General features: G+C 46.7%; 1 protein-coding gene across 1 annotated transcript in view; it reads left to right on the forward strand.

The window, feature by feature from the left end:
- The window catches only part of syne1a (spectrin repeat containing, nuclear envelope 1a), a 178,763-nt gene that overhangs the window by 84,077 nt on the left and 69,560 nt on the right, over positions 1 to 25,126 (forward strand). The window contains 26 exon segments of the mRNA XM_090232997.1: positions 1,803 to 2,129; positions 3,862 to 4,014; positions 4,627 to 4,794; positions 5,862 to 6,038; positions 7,129 to 7,275; positions 7,613 to 7,738; positions 7,959 to 8,135; positions 8,410 to 8,675; positions 8,799 to 8,955; positions 9,120 to 9,518; positions 9,733 to 11,358; positions 11,860 to 12,215; positions 12,299 to 12,443; positions 12,684 to 12,902; positions 13,743 to 14,032; positions 14,204 to 14,369; positions 14,507 to 14,662; positions 14,997 to 15,149; positions 15,362 to 15,544; positions 15,918 to 16,055; positions 16,182 to 16,367; positions 19,345 to 19,467; positions 19,685 to 19,867; positions 20,551 to 20,694; positions 23,148 to 23,348; positions 24,952 to 25,089. Coding sequence (XP_090089123.1) covers positions 1,803 to 2,129; positions 3,862 to 4,014; positions 4,627 to 4,794; positions 5,862 to 6,038; positions 7,129 to 7,275; positions 7,613 to 7,738; positions 7,959 to 8,135; positions 8,410 to 8,675; positions 8,799 to 8,955; positions 9,120 to 9,518; positions 9,733 to 11,358; positions 11,860 to 12,215; positions 12,299 to 12,443; positions 12,684 to 12,902; positions 13,743 to 14,032; positions 14,204 to 14,369; positions 14,507 to 14,662; positions 14,997 to 15,149; positions 15,362 to 15,544; positions 15,918 to 16,055; positions 16,182 to 16,367; positions 19,345 to 19,467; positions 19,685 to 19,867; positions 20,551 to 20,694; positions 23,148 to 23,348; positions 24,952 to 25,089 — 6,504 coding nt within the window.

The raw sequence follows: 25,126 nt of genomic DNA on the forward strand, positions 1-25,126 counted from the left end.
ACACACACACACGCAGACACACACGTGCACACACACACACACACACACACACACACACAGACAGACTCCTTCCCGCCAGACACACACCCAGGCTTTGCAGTAATCCATGTCTGGGATCGATCTCCCTCTCTACATAGGAACTGAGGACATGTTGTCGTCACATGTGTTCTGGTGGCACAGCAGACTGCAGACTAATACCAGACATCAGCCACACAGGGAATTAGACGGAACCCAGTGTGAGGATGGGAGACTAACATGATAATCAGCATAACTGATCGATTGAGTGACAGAAAGATGTAGGCTTTGTACAGTTATTGGTCATAAATGTACTTATTAGATGTGGCCATAGATCTCCATAGTGACTAATTTGCTGGTTTTCCATAATTATTTTTCAGAGAGCTTTATGACTATGCTAAATGCAATGTGTTTGGATTCAAATATCTTTCTGTACTGTAGAATATAATAGGTACAACCCTAGCCCTCTACAGAACATACTGTGCTGACAGTCAGTTTGAGTATGAGAATTATACTGCTGGCAGTTTAATACACTGCAGCATCAGTGGAGGCTGCTGAGGGGAGGATGGCTCATAATAATGTCTGGAATGGAGTGGATGGAATGGCACCATGCACATGGAAACCATGGAAACCATGTGTTTGATGTATTTAATAACATTCCACTAATTCTGCTCCAGCCATTAACACGAGCCTGTCCTCCCCAATTAAGGTGCCACCAACCTCTTGTGTGCCGCATTCATAGACAACACCACACTACATCACTACAAAGACATTGGTAAGAGTCTATGATGCGGCACACAGGAGGTTGTCAGTTGCCAACAACAGCTGTGTGTACATGGTATTATTAGACACATAAAGGCAGCTGGTGTTATTAGCAGTCTCATACAAACCTGCACATCTTGTTTAGTGTGTCAGATGGAGAAGGCAGAGGAACGTGTGTAGACCGAAACAGACCAGGTTAGTATGATCAGCAGCAGAGCTGAGGCCATTATTATATAGGTCTCCTGTGATGATAAAAACTCCATGGTATCCTATAGAATAAAGTAATAAAGTATGTGCTGGGAGAGGGGGTGTGTATGCATGCGTGCCTCTGTGTTTGTGTGTGTGTGTGTGTGTGTGTGTGTGTGTGTGTGTGTGTGTGTGTGTGTGTGTGTGTGTGTGTGTGTGCATGCGTGCGTGTGCATGTGTGTGCGTGTTGGTTGGTTGCTGTGGAAACCCCCACTGCCTCTGTCCATTATAAGGACCCGGTAATTGGCCCTCCTTTCATATTTCTCACCGGGGTCTCACCAAGGTCTCACCATGCAGGTGTCAGTTTACCTGCCGGGTTCAAAGACTTTCCAGGAAAAGTGGAGCTTCTCAAACACTGTCGGTGAAACCTCAGGTGGCCGGGATAACAGGGTTGTTGGAGGAACAAAGGAATGTGTGTTGGTGTGTGGAATGTAGCTAGAATCACACATACAAGATGAATGTGAGACTTGCTGAGAATATTTGGAATGAAAATAAATGTGTTTGTGTAGAAGTTTACGTGCAGGCAAACTAAATTATCTTGGCAACAGTCTTTTTTTCTATTGACTTTCAATCCATTTGTATTTGTGTAGAACTTATTACAAAGTGTGTGTGTATTCAGGCATGTCTGTGAGTATGCACACATGCACACACACTATTTCAACAAATTCTCTTTCATGTCTTTTTGTACAGATTGGATCACTGTGTACACTGAGGTATACAGTACTGTAAACATATCACACATTCATTCTCTGTGTCTCTATGACCTCTCTCTCCTCCAGACTCTCCAGGCTGAGCTTCAGCAAGGCCATGGCCTGCTCAAGGCCCTCAGGGAGCGGGCAGAGCGGGCTGCAGGCTTCCTGGAGGAGGCTGGAGCTGAGGGGCTGGGAGGGGAGGTGGAGGCTAGGCTAGCCCAACTGGAGGAGCTAGCCGGTGGGCTGCGGCAGGAGCACAGCACCCTGGAGAGGGCTGTGTGTCTGGCCAAGGAGTTCCAGGACAGGTACAAGGCCCAGGCCCAGTGGGTGGTGGAGACCAGAGCAATGCTCAGTGCCCCCCTGGAACCTAAAGCTGAACTGTACCAGAAGAGAGCACAGCTGGCCAAGTACAAGGTACGGTACCTCTGTAACCCCTCACCCTCAGCTCTTTGATTTAATGGAGAAGATGTGCCATATACAGTGCCTTGCGAAAGTATTCGGCCCCCTTGAACTTTGCGACCTTTTTCCACATTTCAGGCTTCAAACATAAAGATATAAAACTGTATTTTTTTGTGAAGAATCAACAACAAGTGGGACACAATCATGAAGTGGAACGACATTTATTGGATATTTCAAACTTTTTTAACAAATCAAAAACTGAACAATTGGGCGTGCAAAATTATTCAGCCCCCTTAAGTTAATACTTTGTAGTGCCACCTTTTGCTGCGATTACAGCTGTAAGTCGCTTGGGGTATGTCTCTATCAGTTTTGCACATCGAGAGACTGACATTTTTTCCCATTCCTCCTTGCAAAACAGCTCGAGCTCAGTGAGGTTGGACTGAGAGCATTTGTGAACAGCAGTTTTCAGTTCTTTCCACAGATTCTCGATTGGATTCAGGTCTGGACTTTGACTTGGCCATTCTAACACCTGGATATGTTTATTTTTGAACCATTCCATTGTAGATTTTGCTTTATGTTTTGGATCATTGTCTTGTTGGAAGACAAAACTCCATCAGGTTTTCTTCCAGAATGGTCCTGTATTTGGCTCCATACATCTTCCCATCAATTTTAACCATCTTCCCTGTCCCTGCTGAAGAAAAGCAGGCCCAAACCATGATGCTGCCACCACCATGTTTGACAGTGGGGATGGTGTGTTCAGGGTGATGAGCTGTGTTGCTTTTACGCCAAACATAACGTTTTGCATTGTTGCCAAAAAGTTCAATTTTGGTTTCATCTGACCAGAGCACCTTCTTCCACATGTTTGGTGTGTCTCCCAGGTGGCTTGTGGCAAACTTTAAACGACACTTTTTATGGATATCTTTAAGAAATGGCTTTCTTCTTGCCACTCTTCCATAAAGGCCAGATTTGTGCAATATACGACTGATTGTTGTCCTATGGACAGAGTCTCCCACCTCAGCTGTAGATCTCTGCAGTTCATCCAGAGTGATCATGGGCCTCTTGGCTGCATCTCTGATCAGTCTTCTCCTTGTATGAGCTGAAAGTTTAGAGGGACGGCCAGGTCTTGGTAGATTTGCAGTGGTCTGATACTCCTTCCATTTCAATATTATCGCTTGCACAGTGCTCCTTGGGATGTTTAAAGCTTGGGAAATCTTTTTGTATCCAAATCCGGCTTTAAACTTCTTCACAACAGTATCTCGGACCTGCCTGGTGTGTTCCTTGTTCTTCATGATGCTCTCTGCGCTTTTAACGGACCTCTGAGACTATCACAGTGCAGGTGCATTTATACGGAGACTTGATTACACACAGGTGGATTGTATTTATCATCATTAGTCATTTAGGTCAACATTGGATCATTCAGAGATCCTCACTGAACTTCTGGAGAGAGTTTGCTGCACTGAAAGTAAAGGGGCTGAATAATTTTGCACGCCAAATTTTTCAGTTTTTGATTTGTTAAAAAAGTCGTTCCACTTCATGATTGTGTCCCACTTGTTGTTGATTCTTCACAAAAAAATAGAGTTTTATATCTTTATGTTTGAAGACTGAAATGTGGCAAAAGGTCGCAAAGTTCAAGGGGGCCGAATACTTTCGCAAGGCACTGTATTTTGTTGGTCCTACAGTTAAAAATAAAGGCATCAAACCCAAAATAGCATAACGGTCTCCTTCCTTCCTTACTTCCCTCCACCAGGCCTTGTTGCAGACGGTCCAGTCCCATGACTCGGCAGTGAGGTTGGTGGTGGAGAAGGGAGAGTCTCTGCTGCTTTCAGTCCAGTACCCCTCCATCAGAGACAACATGAACAGACTACAGACGGACTACACTGAGCTCGGCAACGCTGCCACTGTGAGGATTTACTGTTACTGATGGATTTTTAAAGACATCCCAAGTATAAATACAGTAAAGTACACATATTAAAGGGTAAAAAGTCATGTTTTTTAGACTACTGCAAACTTCCAGGAGTAGGGCAGTCAAGGAGTTGGTCTGATGGTCAAATGTGATGTCATCAGTCTCCCCCTTGCTTGAGGAACAATAGAGTAGCAATAGAGAACAAAAGAGGAACACCCCCCCCCCTACTTGTGCCATGTCTTGTCTGACCTGTACCACCTATTGAGATGTACCTTTGTTAAGTAAACCAGGTGTTACATGATGTGAAAAGGAGACTGGAGTGCCACTTAACCAGGTCCTCTTTATGGGACTTTGATGACAGCTTTCTGAGTGCTATTGTATAATGGTTACAATACAGTAGAGGTTTGGACTACTTCAGCTATTACTGTTAGTAACTTGGTACTGTTGGTACTATTGCTACAGTATAGTAGCACTGTTGAGACTTGTTGCTGGTTTGAGTATCACTATTATGGTCACTGCTAGGACTGCTACCGGCGTGTGTTTGTGGGCCTGTGTGTGAATGCTTAATGTGTGTGTATGCTTGTGTGAATGACAATGTGTGTGTCTCAGGCCCATGTGCAGCGCCTGGAGGGCCAGGTGAAGGAGCAGGAAGTGTACCATGTGGAGCTACAGGAAGTGGAGAGGTGGCTGCTGCAGATGTCCAGCAGGATGGTGACCCCTGACCCCGCAGCTGGCGGAGGCCTTGAGGCAGCCACTCAGCAGCTGGCCAGTCACAAGGTGACAAATCAGACAGTGTTATTAATTACACGAATCTAATGGCTTTTTCATAGTGTTTTTATTTGATCTGCTATTGAAAAGCCATCCTGAGCCACCTAATTTAGGCATGCCAGGTTCTAGCCTATAAAATCAAATCAAATGTTATTTGTCACATACACATGGTTAGCAGATGTTAATGCGAGTGTAGCGAAATGCTTGTGCTTCTAGTTCCGACAATGCAGCAATAACCAACGAGTAATCTAACCTAACAATTCCACAACTACTACCTTATACACACAAGTGTAAAGGGATAAAGAATATGTACATAAACATATATGAATGAGTGATGGTACAGAACGGCATAGGCAAGATGCAGTAGATGGTATCGAGTACAGTATATACATATGAGATGAGTAATGTAGGGTATGTAAACATAAAAGTGTCATAGTTTAAAGTGGCTAGTGATACATGTATTACATAAAGATGGCAAGATGCAGTAGATGAAATAGAGGACAGTATATACATATACATATGAGATGAGTAATGTAGGGTATGTAAACATTATTTTAAGTGGCATTGTTTAAAGTGGCTAGTGATACATTTTTTACATCAATTTCCATCAATTTCCATTATTAAAGTGGCTGGAGTTGAGTCAGTATGTTGGCAGCAGCCACTCAGCCACCACTGGAGGGCAGGTAGTTTGCCCCCGGTGATGCGTTGTGCAGACCTCACTACCCTGAAGGAGAGTCCGCAGGTTTTGGTAGCGGGCCGTGTCAGTGGCACGGTATTGTCCTCAAAGCGAGCAAAGAATTTATTTAGTCTGTCTGGGAGCAAGACATCCTATAGCAATCAAGTATAAACAGTGTTCATCCTTTTATCTCATGAGCAGGACACAGATATCTCTGTATGTAAGCCACATTTCTTTCTCTCTTTGTTCAATTTGACCTCCCCTCAAGTTCATCCATCCAATCTGATCCTTTGGCTCAGCATGCACTCTTGTCTATTTGATGTCCACCATGTTCTTCAACCAAACCCCTCACTAACCCAAAAAGTGCTTGGCTCCGTTCCTCCTCTCCCCCCTGGTCCAGGCCATCATGGAGGAGATAGCAGGCTTTGAGGACCGCCTGTCTGGGCTGAAGGAGAGGGGAGATGACCTGGTGGAGGGCTGCAGTGAGCGTGTGCAGAGCAGGCTGAGACAGCAGGTCCAGGCTCAGCAGCAGGGCACACGAGACAGCTACTCTGCCATCTGCAGCACGGCACAGAGAGTGAGTACTGCGGGGGAGGGGTGTGTTGGGGGGTACCCACATTAAGACGTCCTTCAATTCAAATTATAATAGGCAAATATATATAATTTTGTGCACAGACTACAACACACACCAACACAGTCTCTCCATCAACACTGCAGTTGCCCAGCCACTCACTTAATCCCAACCCATACAAACACCTAAACCTTCCTCCCAAGACAGCCCTTGACTGCCAACCAAATGTTCCTTGCCAAATAAGGCCCGCCAAAGCAGAGCACAACCACCAATGCCAACACAGACCAATAGTACCAGCCAAGCCACTATCTCAATCTTACCTTATTTCTCCCTCCTTGCTCTCCCCGTCAACTTGATTTTATCACTCTTGGCCAAAATAGCGCTCGTCCACACTGTCAACAGCTCACCTCCCAGTACAGCCCTATTCAGCCAATCTGCTAACCCGTGTGATCCAGCCACACTTTATCAACACCCTTCTGCCAATTCTACAACTGCCGATCCAGCCTTGCCATGCCATGCTATGCCTGCCAACTTAGTCCCAAACTCCCAGGCCTATATCCCTCTAACCCAACCACCTTGCCAACCCTCGTACCCCTTCTGCCAACTCTGCCAGGCCTTGTGCCAACACATGTCTATCACGGATCATACCCCTCAGGGCTCTCATATTAACTATGTCAATCATGTCCTGCTGTTATTCTCTCCCCTGTAGGGCAGCGACGCCTCTGCATTCAACACCTGTCAAACAAAACACTATTTAGTTATTTACCATCCAGACGTTTATTGTTTATGAAAGGGACTTGGGAATAGAAGGGTTTTTGATTTATGGAAATGTGTTAATGTCTTTCATATGGTGTTTTCTCCATCCATTACAATAGTTTTACTGGCACAGTCCACGGCATTGCAATGTAGAAGAGGGTACTGCTCACTGTGAATCTGTTTGATTTAGATAGACTTTCATCCATACCCCTCTATCTTTTCATCCGTCTATCTCTCTGTCTCTGTCTCTGTCTCTGTCTCTGTCTCTCTCTCGCGCGCACTTTCTCTCTCTCTCTCTCTCTCTCTCTCTCGCTCTCTCTCTCCCTTCCCTCTCCCCCAGGTGTACCAGAGTTTGGACCGTGAGTTGCAGAGGCATGTCAGTCTGCAGGATGCTCTGCAGCAGTGTCAGACCTGGCTGGTGTCAGTCTCAGAGGAACCAGAGCCCACTGCACATCTCCCTCTCAGCCTGGAGGAGGCGCTACAGCAGGTCACTCACCAACACTACACTTATTACCTATCTGGCTGGCATACCTTCAAAGTGGCTTTGTCAAAACAGTAGCTAGATACAATGCCTACTCTGATATACTGTACACATTGAACTGGGATTACAGTATGAACTGGTGAACTAGGGTTTTAATCTTGTATAATATGTTATTATTATTATAATTATTATATATAACACATTAACATGATATAATGTATATAATTTCATACTTTGTTTGCAATTGCAAATGGGAAGGTCATATTCAATTGAATAGTGCCATTCACTCCTCAAGTGTAATGGTTTACGTGTTGATTGGTCTCTCACCTGCTGTACTGTCCAGGTGAAGCATGAGCGGACTCTCCAGGAGCAGGCCAGTACCTACCTACAGCTGGTGTGTTCTACCTGTGACCTTTCAGAGCAGAGGGTGAGGGAGACCGCCCAAGACATCCAGCAGGTCAAACTACAGGTGAGTACATCTCAGTACGGTTCATTAGCCACAGCCACAGAGTGCATTGGGAATGTATTGACATTGGTTTCTGTGTGTCAATATGGCATTAAAATGTCAATCGATAAACATCAGCTAACAAACTTACGACTGATTACCAGTGTGTGTTTCAAGCATTACGCAACATTCCAATCCTTAACATACCTCAGACATAAAGCTTCCGTCTCCCCTGTGTATGTAGATCGAGGAGAGGATGCTGGTGTGTGAGGAGGTGGCAGAGAGCTGGAGGGACGTTCAGGAGCAGCGGGCTGATCTGGAAGCTCAACTCAGAGAGACAGAGCAGCAGCTGCAGAACCTCTCCAGGAGACCGGCTGAACTGGAGCCCAAGATCACCCAGAACCAACTGGATCAGGCACAGGTCAGTACTGAGTGTAGTCATCTGTTAGCTTATTTATACTGAATGGATGGATGGATGGATGGATGGATGGATGGATGGGTGACCACTTGTGAAGTGAAATGGTTTAGGTGTTAATTGACCTGATGGATGGGTGTATGGATGGATAGATCAACACTTGCATTGTTGTTTCAGTGCTATCATGGTTACTGGCTCTAAAACAGTCTACCAGTCAAACACAATGACCTGAGCAGAAAGCATTGACAGTACAATACTTATACCATCTTCATTCTACCAGGAGTTCCTTCAGCAGCTCAGAGTGAAGCAGTTCGACGTCACCCAGCTGAGGGAGGCTGTGGCTGGGCTGACGGAGGGCCAGTCCTCCCCTGCCCTGGAGGAGATGGGAGGTCTGATGAGGGCCTGGGAGGAGTTGGGGCAGAGGGCTGAAGAGCTGGAGGGTCAGAGGGGTGAGGACATGCAGAGGAGCGGGGAGTACCATGACTGTGTGGCTGCCGTGGAGGAACTCTTCCACCAGGTGTCCAGAGAGTGGGACTACCTGGCCAGGTATGACAAAGCTGGACACACAAACGCACACATGCCAAACACACACACACACAAACACACAAAGTGTGGACTCATACAGTAATACCTCCTCTTCCTATCCCCCTCCCTGTGTTTGTGTCTCAGGGCAGACACAGAGAGCACCAGTGAGCACCTGGAGGCTCTGAGAAAGCTGTGTTGTGACCTGGAGGACCAGAGAGGAACTCTAGAAGAGCTGAGGGACCAGAAACAGTCTGTCCTGCCACGCCTCAGCCTGCTGGACAAGGAGCTGGTCAAACAACAGGTGCAGTAAAAACTCCCTTCAGTTGGGTAAAACCTAGGTCAATTCCCACTTTATTATCCTGCATGTGTTTTCCTGATAATGTATGTGATCAATATTTAAGCACTGCCAACAATATCTCTGAATAATTATGCATGAGTTTCTACTGAAGACTTTTCTTTGTCCAGGTGGGCCACTTGGAGAAGCGCTGGTCCCAGCTGGACAGCCTAATCCAGGGGAAGATCCAGGACTCTTCCCAGACTCTGGAGGACCTTGGTCGGGTGGAAGCCCAACTGAGGGAGGCCCGGGAGTGGATGGAGGAGCAGCGTCCTGCCCTAACATCAGCCCTGAAGACCAGCCCTCCTCCAGACCTGGCCCAGAGCTTCCTGTTTGACCACCTGAGTGTGTGTGTGGAGCTGGAGGCCCGGGGGCAGCTGCTGGGCCAGGCAGTGAGCGAGGCCCAGCGCGTGGCCTCTAGGCTGGGGCTGAGCGAGAGGAGACGCCTGCAGGAGCTGGTACTCCAGGCCGAGGGAGAAGTAGAGGCACTGGGTGCCAGGGTGAGCCAGCGGAGGAAGTACCTCAGCAAGGTTTGTAGTCTAATCTAGTTTTAATTTACATACACAAAATTGTATTTATAATTTTTTCTGCAGTAGTGCTTAGTAGTTTTATGAATATTTTTTTTATCATGTGGAACCTGCTGGAATGGTGGTTTAAATCTCAATTATTTGAAGGCACTCAAATAAAAATATGACAAAAAAGAAAAGTGGTTTTTAAATAAAAAGTGTGATTGTTATTTTCTAGGCCTTCACGGAGCGGACCCAGTTCCTCCAGGCTGTGGGGAGGGCTCTGTCCTGGGTCCAGCAGCAGGAGAGGAAGGCTTTAATGGACGACCACGTGGCTCTCCTCCCTGACGACCTGACCAAGCAGGTGGTGACGTGCCGAGGGGTCCAGAGCGGCCTGCGGGCCTACCAGGGGGAGTTGGCCTCTCTGTGGGTCCAGGGTCGTGACCTGGAGAGGGACGCCACGGACCAGGAGCGGGGGGAGACCGTGACCAGGCTGGAGGAGCTCCAGAGGGTCTTTGAGACAGCCTTCCAGAGAACCACCCATCGCCTGCAGGACCTGGACAGAGCCCTGACCTCCAGGAAGTACTTCAAGGTCGACCTGGATAGGACGTGTCACTGGCTGAGACGGGCAGATGGCATTACCTTCCCCGAGATTGACTTCACCTGCAACGCCGATGACGATTCGGAACTGCAGGGTCGACTGGCGAAGTTCCAGAACGTTCTAGAGCAGGCGTCGGAATACGAGAACCTCCTACTCATCGTCCAGAGGGTGGGGCAGGAGATTCTCCCCTCGCTAAAGGAGGTAGACCACTGCTACCTGGACGAGAAGCTCAACGCCCTCCCTCAACAATACAACAGCATCCTAGCGTTAGCCAAAGAGAAGAGGGACAGGATCCAGCAGGCTATCCTAGAGAGAAAGGACTACGACTGCTTCTTCAATGTCACTTGTAGAGCATTGGAGGAGCTTCAGGAGCAGTTAGACGGTTTAGCGAAACGGACAGTCAGTATTCAAGAACAAGAAGTTGTTCATCTCCGTCATGACCATAGAGATCTGTCTGAAAGCCTGTCTCAGCTCAGCCCTGCGGTGAGAGAGCTGAGGAGGAAGACTGAGGGGTTTCTCAGCAGGGGCCAACGATGCCATGCTGAGGAGACAGAACAGCTGGTTAACCTCCATGACAATCTGAAGAGGACCATTGACCAGAGACTGAAACATCTTGACGACTCATTGAAAACATTGGCAGAGTATAATGCAACATCAGCAAAACTAGACTCTGAGTTGAAGTCAGTGAAAGAGCAGTTCACTAGAATGAAGGCAGACTCAGACACCACATTAGGTGGCACAGAGAGACTGACGAGTCTTTACACACTGCTGGAAGATCTGGAAAGGATGGGCTCTCACCTGGAGAGACTCACCCAACATACAGAAGACCTGGGATTGAACTGTGATCCTGCCGCCATCCAGGCCTCCAGAGAGGTAGTGACCTCACATCAAAAAGAGCTGCAGTCCGTAAGGTCGGAAGTAAAAGATTGTGTTACAGAATGTGAAAACTGTCTCAAGAAGGACAAAGAATTTGAGAAAGAGACTGGGCGGACATCAGATTGGCTGAAGAGTCTGAGGAAGAAGCTTGGGGAACCATTGACCCTTCCAGAGGTGAAAGTTGAGATGGTAGAGGAGGAGGTCCGGAGACTGAAGGTGGTAGAGGAAGAGGTGCAGTCCAGAATGAGGGTAGCAGATGCCATGGGCAGCAGGGAGAAGCAGAGATACAGCAGTAGAAATGAGGCCTGCCCTGCCCATGTGGAGGCTAACCTAGAGGAGCTGGCTAAACTGAGGGCTGACATCCAACAAGCACTTAGAACCAAGCAGGTAAATATACTATACTATTGTGTAATGTATGTGTACACACTGGATCTAAAGATAGTGTTTAAAAATGAGCATACGATATCAAATCTAGTTTTTTTTACGATGTTGTAAATCATAACTGTTGGCTGAAGTAGCTGAAAAGGGAGCCTTGTTTTTACATAAACCTAGTCTATCATTGATGATCTGACTCATCTGTAATAACCTCTCCCCCATGTTATCAATATTAACAGGCTTTGTCTGAAAGGACATTCATAACAGACCAGTTAAATGAATATTGTCATGATCTCGCGATAAGTAGTTCAGTTATTTATCTGAGTAGTCTCATGATGATTTAATCTGTCCTAGTGAATTACTTATCCTGGATACAATCATCCCCTGATAACTGATTCAATAATTCTTAAAACATTCTCTCATTAATGAGCAGTGAGTGAGTGGTTGCTACTCATTATCCTCTTGACCTTTGGCATACAGTAAGCACATTCATTCATTTTGTGTGGACTTTAGCTGAGCCTGGATCAGACTCTGTCCCTGGTCAAGAGGCACCAATCCACCCAGCAGTCAGCCCGCAAGTGGCTTGACGAAGCTGGGGCTTTTCTCCAGAGAACCACCCTGGGAATAGAGCTGGAGAACCAGACAGAGAGCCTCAGGGAGCTGGAGGAGATCTCAGCCCAGGAACTGGCCTTCATGGCTAAACTAGATGAGCTGGAGACCCTGGGTGCTCAGCTGGATGGTCTGGTGGGGCTGGAAGTGACGAAGGAGATGAAAGAAAGTGAAAGAAAGAAAGAAGGTGTGGAGGTAATGCGACAGAAGGGGTCAGAGGTCAAAGAGCAGCTGAAGGGTTACCGGGAGGATCTGCAGAGGTAAGGTCTCACATGGTGTGAGTGTGCGGTGTGTGCATGTGTTACAGAATCTAACTGCTCTAAAATGAATGTGTCATCTGTAGCTGTGCTGCTCAGTGGAGCTCCTTCCAGACGGAGAGAGAGGAGCTGATTGGACAAATGAATGAAACAGGAAGTATGATGACTGCGTTCCCCTCGGCGAAGGCAGCCAATAGCCAGGAGGCTGAGGACAAACTCCAGAGTTACAAGGTAAGCTATGACTGTTTATGACTTATTATCAATGTTTTCTTTCACTGAATTTCTGTAATTTCTGTTGTAAATTTGTGGAAGTTCTCTATGATTTCTTCTGCTCTCTCTCTCTCTCTCTCTCTCTCTCTCTCTCTCTTTCTCTCTCTCTCTCTTTCTCTCTCTCTCTCTCTCTCTCTCTCTTTCTTCTCTTCTTGCAACTTAAACTTCCCTCTCTCTGTCTCTCTCGTCTCATCTCTCTAGTCTCTGGTGATTCTGATTGATGGGTGTGAACCCACCCTGACTGGCCTGAAAGAGAAGGCCACAGATTTGGCTCTGGTTGGGTCTGAGTCCAGCAAAGCTGCTATTGGTCACTCTGTGTCATCTTTATGGCAACGTTGGACCCGCCTGCGCAGCGTGGCGCGAGCCCAGGAGAGAGCGCTGGAGGACACAGCTCGGGACTGGAGGAGCTTCAGGGAGAAGGTAGGAGATCTGTCTATATCAACATACAGTATGTGTATATTAGCTTGGGAAAATGTAGTTATTGTAGATTCACACACTGTATGTAGTATTCCAGCAGGCACATTGGCAATTTGAACACTTTAGGCTACCTGTGGTTTTCAGCAGCTAACAGATTCAGTCCACGTATTTTCAAATACATTCCATAGAACAGTGCTCCCCTTGTTGATACTTTTGAGGAGTGGGTTGAGGCTCAGCCTTTATGCCTCTGAGATCAGTAGTTACTCTAAGAATTCATACTGCTGTGGATTTAGGTCACTTCTGTTGGATGTTAGCTCAGATACAGCCACTACTCAGTGGGTGTACACTGATGTAATTCTAGGCATCAGGCCAGCGATGAGCTCCCGCCAAAGCCTTCCATCCACTTCCAACTCACAAGGGCTCCCACAAAGCGTTACTCCTTAACAGGAAATTATGTCATCAGATAGGACATGCTCACATCCTTTGATGTGACGTGTTCTTGTTGCCTGGGGCCTTTCTTTGGGGCCATTGTTCAACTGGACATGACATCACCGTTATAAATGACTGGGTCAGTTTCCTGTGGCTGGTTCTATGCACCACAACAGGAAGAACAAGGACAACACAAAAGGACTTAAAGAAATAATTAACTAGAAGAGAGAAGTAACCACCGAGTTCCAGAGTTTTGGTCTAACCTAATCAGTACACTGTTGTAACTTAATTAACAATTGCTTAACTATTACCTTGGCTAACATATCACAAAATATACATTTCTACTAAAAACATTCCTGAATTTCTATTGACATGTTTCTGTTCAGCATGAAATATTTCTGCCTCTGTCCTCAGATGGAGAAGGTACGGTCTGTGTCAGTAGACCTCCATGCTCGTGTGCCAGACAGCACAGTGGAGAAGGCAGCCACCAGGGCGGCGCTACAGAACCTGTTGGAATACCATGACTCCTTCAGCCTGGAGGTGGAGAGAGAGCAGTCAGCCCTGGCCCTGCTGGGGCAACACACACTCAGCCTGATAGGAGAGGACCAGGAGGAAGAGGATATGGAGATGGAGAAAACTGACAAGACTAGAGAAGAGACACCCTGTCTGAAGGAGATCAGGAGTATGCTGGAGATATATGAGAGGTAAACGCGGGGGGGGGGGGGTAATTTTGCATTTGTGCTATGGCTAAATGTATTCTATTGGTTCTACTAAATTATCGCTACTGTGTTGACGGTGAAGGAGGTTTGAGATGAAAATCCAATTTCTATGTAATAAGACAATGAGGTATCATCTTATGTCATGTGTGTCTCCAGCCTGGTGCTGCAGGTGCGTGGTAGCAGGGCCCAGGTGCAGCAGGAGCTGAGGGAGAGGGAGGAGGTGGAGCGGGAGCTAGGACTGGTGAAGGGATGGATCCAGGACACCAGGGGACTGCTACTGAGCCCTTCATCTGACCTGGACTCACTGCTGCATGAGCTAGAGGTACGAGTGTGTAGACTCACAATCACAATCACACACGCACACACACAGACCGCTTGACCTGTTTAAAGACACACTTTTTTCCATGTCCAAAAAGTCTGCAGCCAGTAGTAATCCCTTATTGTCAATCTATCACACAGACAGCCCATGGTGAGGTCATCAGTAGGCGCCAGAGTGTGGAGAGGATGGTGGAGCTGCAACAGAACAAGTACCAGGACCTCCAGACAGCCCTGCCCTCTGAACTGAGCATGCAGCTGGCTGAGGTGACACTCGCCCTGGGCTCCGCTGAGGACCAGGTACCTTCCCCCTCTGGAACTCCCCCCTCTGGAACAATGGGTGATCTTAGTTAGTTAGTTAGTTAGTTAATAAATTAGTCAGTTGTACTGCTGATTATATAAATCTGTTGTAATTCAAATGTATATTCTTAGATTAGACCTATATACTCTGTGGGTCTGACAGTTTTGGTGGTTCTTCTTGCATTTGGTCTCTAGGGGGCACTCTGACACAAGCTTTTCGGAAATGTGTCGTGGCATAATAATGAGACAAATTAGAGTTCAATAGGAGATTATGGCACCCTTATAAATGTCCATGGATATTTTATCATTCTAATATCTGCCATGACTGTTCCAGGTCCAGTCGAGGGAGAGAGAGGTGCAGCAGACCAGAGATGTGAAGGAGGACTTTAGTTCCAGACTGCAGGACATTGAGGGGAAGTTGAAGACCATCTCTCTGAAGATCAGTGAGAAGGCTACAGACCTGGAGCAGGCCAAGGAGGAAACCAAGGTAATTAGCCCTCATTAAACTGGCAATACATTTTCAGACATTTAGGTTAATGATTGGTCTATAGGGGTATTAGTGAAGACTTGGAATGACAAGAGCTGCCCCCCTGCTTTCAAGAGTGACCCACTTCTGTGAGAAATATTCCAGATGGGATTCTTATACCTCCTCCCTCCACCCATCCACTTCCCCCTCTTCCTCTATCTCTCTCCCTGTAGTGTCTGTGTGAAGAGTGTGAGGGTTGTGGTCGCTCCCTGGCTGAGCTGGTTGTAGCAGTACAGGAGTTTGGGGACCAGAACCCTCTACTGTGTAAGCAGCTGGGAGACGCCCTGTCCAGACTGGCTGAGGTCCAGCGCCTGACCACACAACAGGCCCAGGAACGGGCCAACCAACTACACAAGGTCAGATGTCTATCCGTATCTGTCATCAATCTTAACTCTTCCATTAGGCAATAAGCTGTGGTAGCATGACTTCCTAACATATAGGGCGGCAGGTAGCCTTGCGGTTAAGAAGAGTTGAGCCAGTAACCAAAAGGTTGCTGGTTGGAATCCCTGTGCCTACTCGGTGAAAAAACTGTCAATGTGCCCTTGAGCAAGGCACTTAACCCTGATTGCTCCTGTAAATTACTCTGGAAAAAGCATCTGCTAAACGATAAAATAAAAAAATGTATATGGCGATGACAATGATATTCAGAGGAGTATGTCTCTCACTCGCCTCCTTCTCTCCTCTCTCCTCACCTCTCCTTTCTCATGTACCACCCTGTGTGCTGAGCAGGCAGAGCAGCAGCTGGAGGAGTATAAGGGGATGAGGCAGTTCCTCCTGGGCTGGGCTGAGAAAGCAGAGACCCTGGTCACTGGCAACATAATCTGGAGCTCCGCCTCTCAGCTTCAGGAGCAAATCAGAGCCCACCAGGTGGGTGTCTCATTATTGAGTGACATAAAGGGCAGCCAGTCAGGTTCTTTAGTGTTGTCCATAGCCTGAGTGATGTCTGTTTAGCGCTCCTTCTATCTCTACCGCTCTGTGTTCCCATGGTGACAGGCGGTGCTGCGAGAGTGTCGTGGTCTCCATGGTGACCTGGAGGCCATGGGGGAAAGGGAAGGGCAGCTGGGGGAGGTGCTACAGATGGAGGGGTGGAGCCAGCAGGTGAAACAACTGAGCAGATGCACTGAGGAGTTGCAGCAGAGCGCAAAGACACGCCTCCAGAGCCTGCAGGATGCAGCCAAGGTAACTAACACACCTGTCATTATTTAACCAAGGTAACGCACCTGTTATTAAAACTTTTGTGACTTGAATTTAACATAAATCTGAAGACTGTTATTTATCTAATCAAATAACTATGTTTAATTGTTACCTGATTAAATGAATAATGTAACAATCAACTCATTAGGATTTGGGGCACCATGAGAGCGGTTCTTTAAAGAGTTACCATCTCCCTATTTAAAGGTCTTTACCTATCACATCTGTAAACAATCAACTTATTAATCATAACCTCGTATCATATCATCATTCTGAACAGTCGTAACCTCCTTGCATCTACCCTCTGTAGTGCCTTGCGGTCGGAGGCCGAGCATTTGCCGTACCAGGCAGTGATGCAACCACTCTCGATGTTGCAGCTGTAGAACCTTATGAGGATCTCAGGACCCATGCCAAATCTTTTTAGTTTCCTGAGGGGGAATAGGCTTTGTCGTGCCCTCTTTACGACTGTCTTGGTGTGTTTGGACAATTCTAGTTTGTTGTTGATGTGGACACCAAGGAACTTGTAGCTCTCAACCTGCTCCACTACAGCCCGGTCGATGAGAATGGGGGCGTGCTCAGTCCTCCTTTTCCTGTAGTCCACAATCATCTCCTTAGTCTTGGTTAGGATGTTATTCTGGCACCCCCAGGGCAGGTCTCTGACCTCCTCCCTATAGGCTGTCTCGTTGTTGTCGGTGATCAGGCCTACCACTGTTGTGCCGTCTGCAAACTTAATGATGGTGTTGGAGTCGTGCCTGGCCATGCAGTCGTGGGTGAACAGGAGTACAGGAGGGGACATGTTGAAAATGTCAGTGAAGACACCTGCCAGTTGGTCAGCACATGCCAGGAGCACACATCCTGGTAATCCATCTGGCCCCGCAGCTTTGTGAATGTTGGCCTGTTTAAAGGTCTTACTCACGTCGACTACGGAGAGCATGATCACTCCGCCGTCCAGAACAGATGATGCTCTCATGCATGCCTCAGTGTTGCTTGCCTCGAAGCAAGCATAGAAGTGATTTAGCTCGTCTGGTAGGCTCGTGTCACTGGGCAGCTTGCAGCTGTGCTTCCCTTTGTAGTCTGTAATAGTTTGCAAACCCTGCCACATAAGACGAGTGTCGGAGCCGGTGTAGTATGATTCAATCTAAGTGTTCTATAGATCGTCTCTGACCATTCCCCATGTTCCATGTTAGAAATATTGTTCCAGTATTCGCTTTTGAACGTGTTAGAGTTTTGTTGGGAAAAAAATTATTGAAACAAAGGACATTCCTTTGGTGAATATTGGAGAGGGAGGGCTGAATCTTCTTTCCTTGATTTACAACAAGACGTGAGTTGTTAATCCCATCTATTTCTTTCCTCTCCCCTCTGTGGGTGAGATGGGTCTGAGTGAAGTTATTCATTACAAACCTGATCTGACCTATTTGTATTCTCGTGGACAGTCATGACAAAATCCACAAAAAAATACAATAAAGCCTGTCACCTTTTTATAACCTCACAACGTACCTGTCATTATTACCAACAAAATCTGTCCTAATAGCACCCACTTTTTACAACCTGGTAACATGCCTCAGTGGTGTAGAGTTTTTGCCCATCAGTTAACCCACCTTTTGTGGAAAAATGAATGTAAAGTATAAGGAGCGTACTTTTTCAACGCAACCGGCGATCAGAATTTACCCGACATGTTTTTTTTACCACTACATCACCATTATGTTGTGCAACATTCTGCCGGTCCTTACCCATGATTTTAATGCTGCGTCCATCACAGCCAATGAAAGTAATTAAAAGATAACTTATACTAAACAAAAATATAAACGCAAAATGCAACAATTTCAACGATTTCAGCGGGTGCCAGGCCAGCCAATCAGAATGAGTTTTTCCCCAGAAAGAGCTTTATTACAGACAGAAATACTCCTCAGTTTCATCAGCTGTCTAGGTGGCTGGTCTCAGATGATCCCGGTGGGTGAAGAAGCTGGATGTGGAGGTCCTAGGTTGGCGTGTTTACACGTGGTCTGCGGTTGTGAGGTTGGTTGGATGTACTGCCAAATTCTCTGAAATGACGTTGGAGGCAGCTTATGGTAGAGAAATTAACATTCAATACTCTGGCAACAGTTATGGTGGACGTTCCTGCAGATAGCATGACAATTGCACGCTCCCTCAAAACTTGAGACATCTGTTGCATTGTGTTGTGTGACAAAACTTCACATTTTAGAATGGCCTTTTATTGTCCCCAACACAAGGTGCACCTGTGTAATGATCATGCCGTTAAATCAGCTTCTTGATATGCCACATCTGTCAGGAGGATGGATTATCTTGGCAAAGGAGAAATTCTGACTAACAGTGATGTAAACAAATGTGTGCACATCATTTGAGATAAATAAGCTTTTTGTGTATATGGAACATTTCTAGGATCTTGTATTTCAGCTCATGAAACATGGGACTAACACTTGACATGTTGCCTTTATATTTTTGTTCAGTATAGTATGTGGGTACTTACTGTATTAAGTTAATGGCAACATCACACAAACCCAGACTCTGGTGTTGTACCTTGATTCAGACCTGGGTACGTTCCTGTGTCCAACAAACCAGGAAGACCCAGTTAAACCAGTTGCAAACAGGAATCCAGGAAATGACAGAAATAATGCAGTTAAGAATGCGGCTGTTACTAGAGCGTTTATTGACACCACACTTCCATCTTGTGGTCATTACCAGTCCCTACACTAGTCTTTCCACCAGCCGTAAGCCTAGAAGGCTGGTGCGCGAGGCTAACTGCATCAGAACTGCATCAGCACTACAGACTCTAGGCCTGGGTTGCTGTAATCTTTTAATTTGTCTTGACTGCCCTGCAGTAGCCTAGTCTGTTTCTAATAATCACTAATGGCATTGTGAGATTTAGTTAGGGGGGGGGGGGGGTTTCAGTAAATATTGTGGAACTATGGAACTGGAACTGTCTTACCTGTGTGTCTCCCATCAGGACATGGTTCGCCTGGAGGCTGAGGTGAAGACCCTGCATGACTCTCTGGACCAGGCCCAGCTCACACTCACCTCTCCTGACCTAGCACGACTCAGCCTCAGGGAGCAGCTCACACACAGACAGGTAAACACTTATGGAGATAGATCACTGCCATAATCTGTCACAATGGTATGCTTCCACCCACCTGACTTGACCACCCACTCAGACTGGTATTAAAACCCACAACACAGGTAACCACCCACATACTAGAGACAGATACTGAGGAACACTGGAACAGCATTGTACTACAAAACATATACATTATTCCCTTTAAACATTCCTGTTCGTCCTGTCCACCCAGCGTCTGTTGGTGGAGATGGAGGCCTTCAAGCAGCAGGTGCAGGCGGTACAGCTGTGTCAGAGCGCCCTCCGGCTGCCGGAGGAGGTAGTGGCCAGCCTGTCCATCTGCAGAACAGCCCAGAGCCTGCAGCAGGAGGCCAGCCAGCTACAGCACACCACAATCCAACAGTGCAACATTCTACAGGTAGGGGTCGACAGCCACAGCATCATATCAAATGATACATTATTCTGATACAGAAGATATAGTCATCGTAAAGCTGAGAAAGCTGCGTGGGACTGCTGGGCAAAGTAAGTAACAGCAGTCATTCAGCTGTGCTGTTATAGGGCAGGGCACAACAACTGTTTCTGTGTGACAAGCTGTCTCGCTAAAACAGACAAATGGCAAAAGGAGCAGCTGTGGGCTGGACATTCTCTTTTCTGTGTGCTCAGCTCAGGATTCTTCTTAAAGACGCAGTCTGGGATCTTACACATTTGTAACATATACAAAATGGATGAGGTCATTCTTGGGGATCCGTTTTGGCTTGTGAGCACATTTTCAAAAAGTACTGTCTGAAATGATAAAAAACCTTTGGAGCATCACTTTAACTTAGTGGTTCAGGGCTGATTTGGTTGTTAAGCTGGTTTTGGTAAAGATTAGGTCTGGGAGGGATGAGCTGACCTTGAATGGGCTGTTAAAAGGTAGAAGGCAGAGTAACCAACTAAACCATCTTTAACATACTCTCTGTGCAAGGGTGCTTGTTGTTATAAACCCCAAAGAAACAAACAATTATGCCATTACTGTGTAACTATCATTTCACTATACTTTCTTAGTAAATACCTGATTTTAGTTGGAGTTGACCCCAACCTGCTTTGGACTCTCTTTCCCAGGAGGCCGTGGTGCAGTATGAGCAGTATGAGCAGGAAGTGAGGAACCTCCAGAGGCTGATAGAGGAAGCTCACCGCATCATACAGGACCGACCCGTTTCAACCAGTAACATACATGAACTACAGGCCCAGATACACCACCATGAGGTGAGAGATATAGATATATTGTATATGTACACACACACACACACGCACACACACACACTCACACATACACGCGCGCACACACAACACACACACAAACAGTGAGTTCCAGGTCAAGCATCATATGTCTTCTCCTGACTGCTCCTGACTGAGGAAAGAAAACACTATCTTTGTTCACTGGTTTATATTCATTATGACATAACACGAACACACTCTGTCTTCAACTCTGCACTAAATACTTCAACTCAGGAGTCAAATATTTGTCTTATTATTAGACGTATTTGACTAAACAGGATATAGTTTTTTTTAATTGACTCCTCAGTTTCACTTTCTTGATTCTCTCAGATGTCTTGAAGCTCAGTTGGGTCATGGCTGCAATTTAGTCTATTTTATCTCTAAAGATTGACATGATGTATTTTATCTCTCTAAAGATTGACATGATGTATTTTATCTCTAAAGATGGACATGATGTATTTTATCTCTAAAGATGGACATGATGTATTTTATCTCTCTAAAGATGGACATGATGTCTACACTAAAGTTGTATCTCTACTGAAGATCAATGATTGTGTCATACAGCATATTCTATTTTTTATTCACCCCAATGAACTTTCAATCATAGCCTGGTCCCAGATCTGTTTGGGCTGTTTTGCCAACTCCCAATGACCATTCAGAGTTAGCAAGACAGCAAAAACAGAATTGGTACCAGGAACTTTCAATCATACCTATCAGGGGAAATAGTAGGCCTGTGCAGCTCATATTGTATTTAAATAAAGTGACCCACTTCAGCTTCAAAGTATGATAATAGAGTGATGATAGAGTGGAAGGAAGAGAATGTTGTTCAGAGGCTGTGACTCATACAGTATCTCCTGTCTGCATAGTAATCTCCCCATTCACTGTAGCTTCAACCTGCAGTGTTGGCTGAGTCCTGTCAGTCTCTACAGGGATGAATAGAATAGAATAGAATAGAAAACCTGCTTATAACACAGTTGCATGATGTGACAGTGGCCATTTTACATGGGCTCTGTTCCTCTCTCTCTCTCTCTCTCTCTCTCTCTCTCTCTCTCTCTCTCTCTCTCTCTCTCTCTCTCTCTCCATCTCCAAAACAAATACATTCCAATCTTATCTGATTTCACCTCTACTGACGTGACTGTGCACACAGAGAAGGATACATTCTGCAAATGGATGAGATTCTGATTTGACATACTGTAGCTACACCCGACTGCAGTATCAGACGGCACATTTCAAGCCTTGTGCTTTACACTGCAGTTTGCAGACTTTGCTGAGTGTGTGTTTGATCCTTCCTGCAGAGCGAGAGAGACACACATGCATTGCGGGCACACACACACACACACACACATTTTGGGGAGAGAGATGAAGACACACATACACACAGATTCTTGTGTGCTGGTATTTGACCACAGCTGCAGTCTTATTCACTGTGCTGTAGTTGTTTGGCTTGGTTGAGTGTTGGCTGAGTTCAACAAAAAGGGATACCTAGTCAGTTGTACAACTGAATGCATTCAACTGAAATGTGAATCAGAGAGGTGCGGGGGGCTGCCATAATCGACATCCACGTCTTCGGCGCCCGGGGAACAGTGGATTAACTGCCTTGCTCAGGGGCAGAACGACATATTTTTACCTTGTCAGCTCGGGGACTCGATACAGCAACCTGGCCCAGCGCTCTAACCACTAGGCTGCCTGCCGCCCCTGAGCTGATAGCTGCAGTTCTACTGCCTCACCTCAGTCTGATTATCAGTGCATCCACCATCTGGGAGAGAAAAAGCGAGGGAGTAGAGGGAGGGAGGGAGAGGAGGGAGTGAGAGAGGGACGGAGAGGAGGAGCCTGAACTCACTGCCCATAGTGGGTCAGTAATCTGACACCCGCTCTGTAATTCTTTCACCCTCCTCCCTCCACCCTCTCTTTTCCCGGCTCTCTTTTGTTGTCAGGAATTCTTCCTTAGGATTGGAGGAGGGAGGGGTAGCTGTGATCTCACTTCCTGTCTCTCAACCCTTTGTGTGTGTGTGAGAGAGTGGAGGAGAGATTTGCACTGCTTCAGTTAGCTCTCTCTCTTCCTCTCTCTCTCTCTCTCTCTCTCTCTACCAAACCTTCTGTCTATCGAGCTTACCACTGTGCCTCACCCGCCTCTACGCTGCTCTGATTGGCTTAGAGGAACCAGAGAGTGTGTGTATGTGTGTCACAGGGACAGAGCCAGTGCTATTCTCGCTCTCATACACACAGCAAGATCGAGAGAGGAGACAGAGAAGAGAAATGCGCTCGCTCCACTTATTCTTCACCCACCGGTGCTTTTCTCTGCACCGCATTCAACGCTGAACCAACCTACCCCCCTTTCTAGGAGCCTATTTAGTCAGACCTATTGATTTTCTTATTGTGGACTGAACCACGAAGTGTTGATCCCGGGGGTGTTTTGACCGGTGGTTGGGATGTTTTGACAGGAGCTAGCCCTGAAGATCCGAGGCTACCAGGAGCAGATAGCGTCCCTGAACTCCAAGTGTAAGATGCTGACGGTGAAGGCCAAGCACGCCACCATGCTGCTGACGGTCAGTGAGGTGGAGGGGCTGTCTGACGGTATGGACGAGCTCAGCGACGAGGAGCTGCCCACCAAACAACCGCCGGCACACCCCTCAGTCGTCATGGTGAGGGACTGGGGTTTGAAAATGACCCCCTGTGTCTGTATCCCCTTATGTGTCTCGCTCCCCTCTGTCTCTGCAGGTAGTTTCTGTTTACTCTGGGTCTGTCTGTTTGTCTCTCAGTATATGTAGATCTGTCTCTTTCTGTGTGTTGTATTGGTATGTTTAGGCCTAATCTAGGGGCAGTCTTTCTGTTCTGTCTGTCTCTCTGCAGTGTATATACTGTATATCTGCTACTGCACCTTGCTGTCTCTGCTGACATGGTATCTACCTCAGTATAGTCTTTCTATTCTCACCTGTCCCTGTATTCCACTCTCTCTCTTTTTTCCCTGTCTCGTTCTTTCTATCTGTTGCTGTTTGTGCTGGTGTCTCAACAGGCCAGGAAACAGGATGTGTGTGTGTGTGTGTGTGTGTGTGTGTGTGTGTGTGTGTGTGTGTGTGTGTGTGTGTGTGTGTGTGTGTGTGTGTGTGTGTGTGTGTGTGTGTGTGTGTGTGTGTGTGTGTGACTATGCTTGTATGTACCAATTGGGTATACACCGTCAATCATGCATTGTCACACGATGAGGACACTAACATCACTGTTAAGTTTATGGTTCCCACACAGTGTAGTATCCAGCAGCGGGACATTGCCTGGTGTTGCATCATGGGGCCCGGGAAAGGCCTGAAAATGACTTTTGACAGGGTCCAACTCTGTCAGCCAAGTTCCACTATAACCGCCAAAAACAGCCCAATAGGGCTCGGCTCGCATTTCAGGTCTGCTCTCTACTGAGGCAGGCAGACAGGCAGACAGGGAGGGAGGGAGACAACTGTGCTGCTGTTCTCTACTGTAGGGCCAGCTGTAGCTCACTCCCCCAGTCTAACTGTCTGTTGTTAACTCTATACTGGCTGCACTGGCCTCTCTCATGTAGAATATAGAGCCAGGGTTTAGATGTTTCAAAGAGAAACTGTAATTTGTTGTAAGTTGTTATGGTGCAGAATGTGCTGTTGCTGTACTTTCTGTGTGTGTACTGCTTCAAAGACAGAAAGACATTGAGGTATAAGCCTGCAACAATGTATATTTAGCTGTCCCTGGTGTGAGTGTACGCGCAGGAGTTTTATTTCCTAGCATTGGCCATTCCATTCCCCTGATACATCCTGTAAAAAGCCTTGTGGGTCATCCATTGCAATTGCTTTCCAGCTTCACTAAGGGTTTCTTTGTCTAGCTGCAGATAGCTACAGTACAGTACAGTAGCTGACGCTATATTCCTGTGCTTTTAGTGCGTCTGTAAGGCTTGGGGTTGTGTTCTATCAATACTTGTAATGTGATCTCATTGAGACACTATTTGATTACCTCCTGTCTAATTAATCAGTAGTGTGCTTACTCTGCTAAGTCCACCCTTCACTCTATTCATTATGCTTATGTTGTCTCTTTCCTCTTTCTCTCCCTTTCTCTCCATTTCACTCCCTCTTTCTTTTTTGACTTTGTGTATTTATTCCTGTGCTCTCTCTCCATTCTCATACTCCTCTTTCTTGTCTCTCTTTCTCTGTCTTTTCTCTCTTTCTTTCTGGCCCCTCTCTCTATATTTCTCGCTGTCTATTTCTCCATATGGTTGTGTGTGTGTGTGGTCAGATGACAGCAGGCCGCTGTCACACACTCCTCTCCCCCGTAACAGAGGAGTCAGGGGAGGAGGGCACCAACAGCGAGGTCTCCTCTCCCGCCTGCCGCTCCCCCTCACCAGGGGCTAACGCTGACACTCCCCTTAACCAGGTACTGCACCGGCGCACCCCCCAACTGCCTCCCACCC

Source organism: Oncorhynchus mykiss, chromosome 4 (assembly GCF_057628025.1).
Source record: "Oncorhynchus mykiss isolate SJ-2025 chromosome 4, ASM5762802v1, whole genome shotgun sequence".
NCBI classification, from domain to species: Eukaryota; Metazoa; Chordata; class Actinopteri; order Salmoniformes; family Salmonidae; genus Oncorhynchus; species Oncorhynchus mykiss.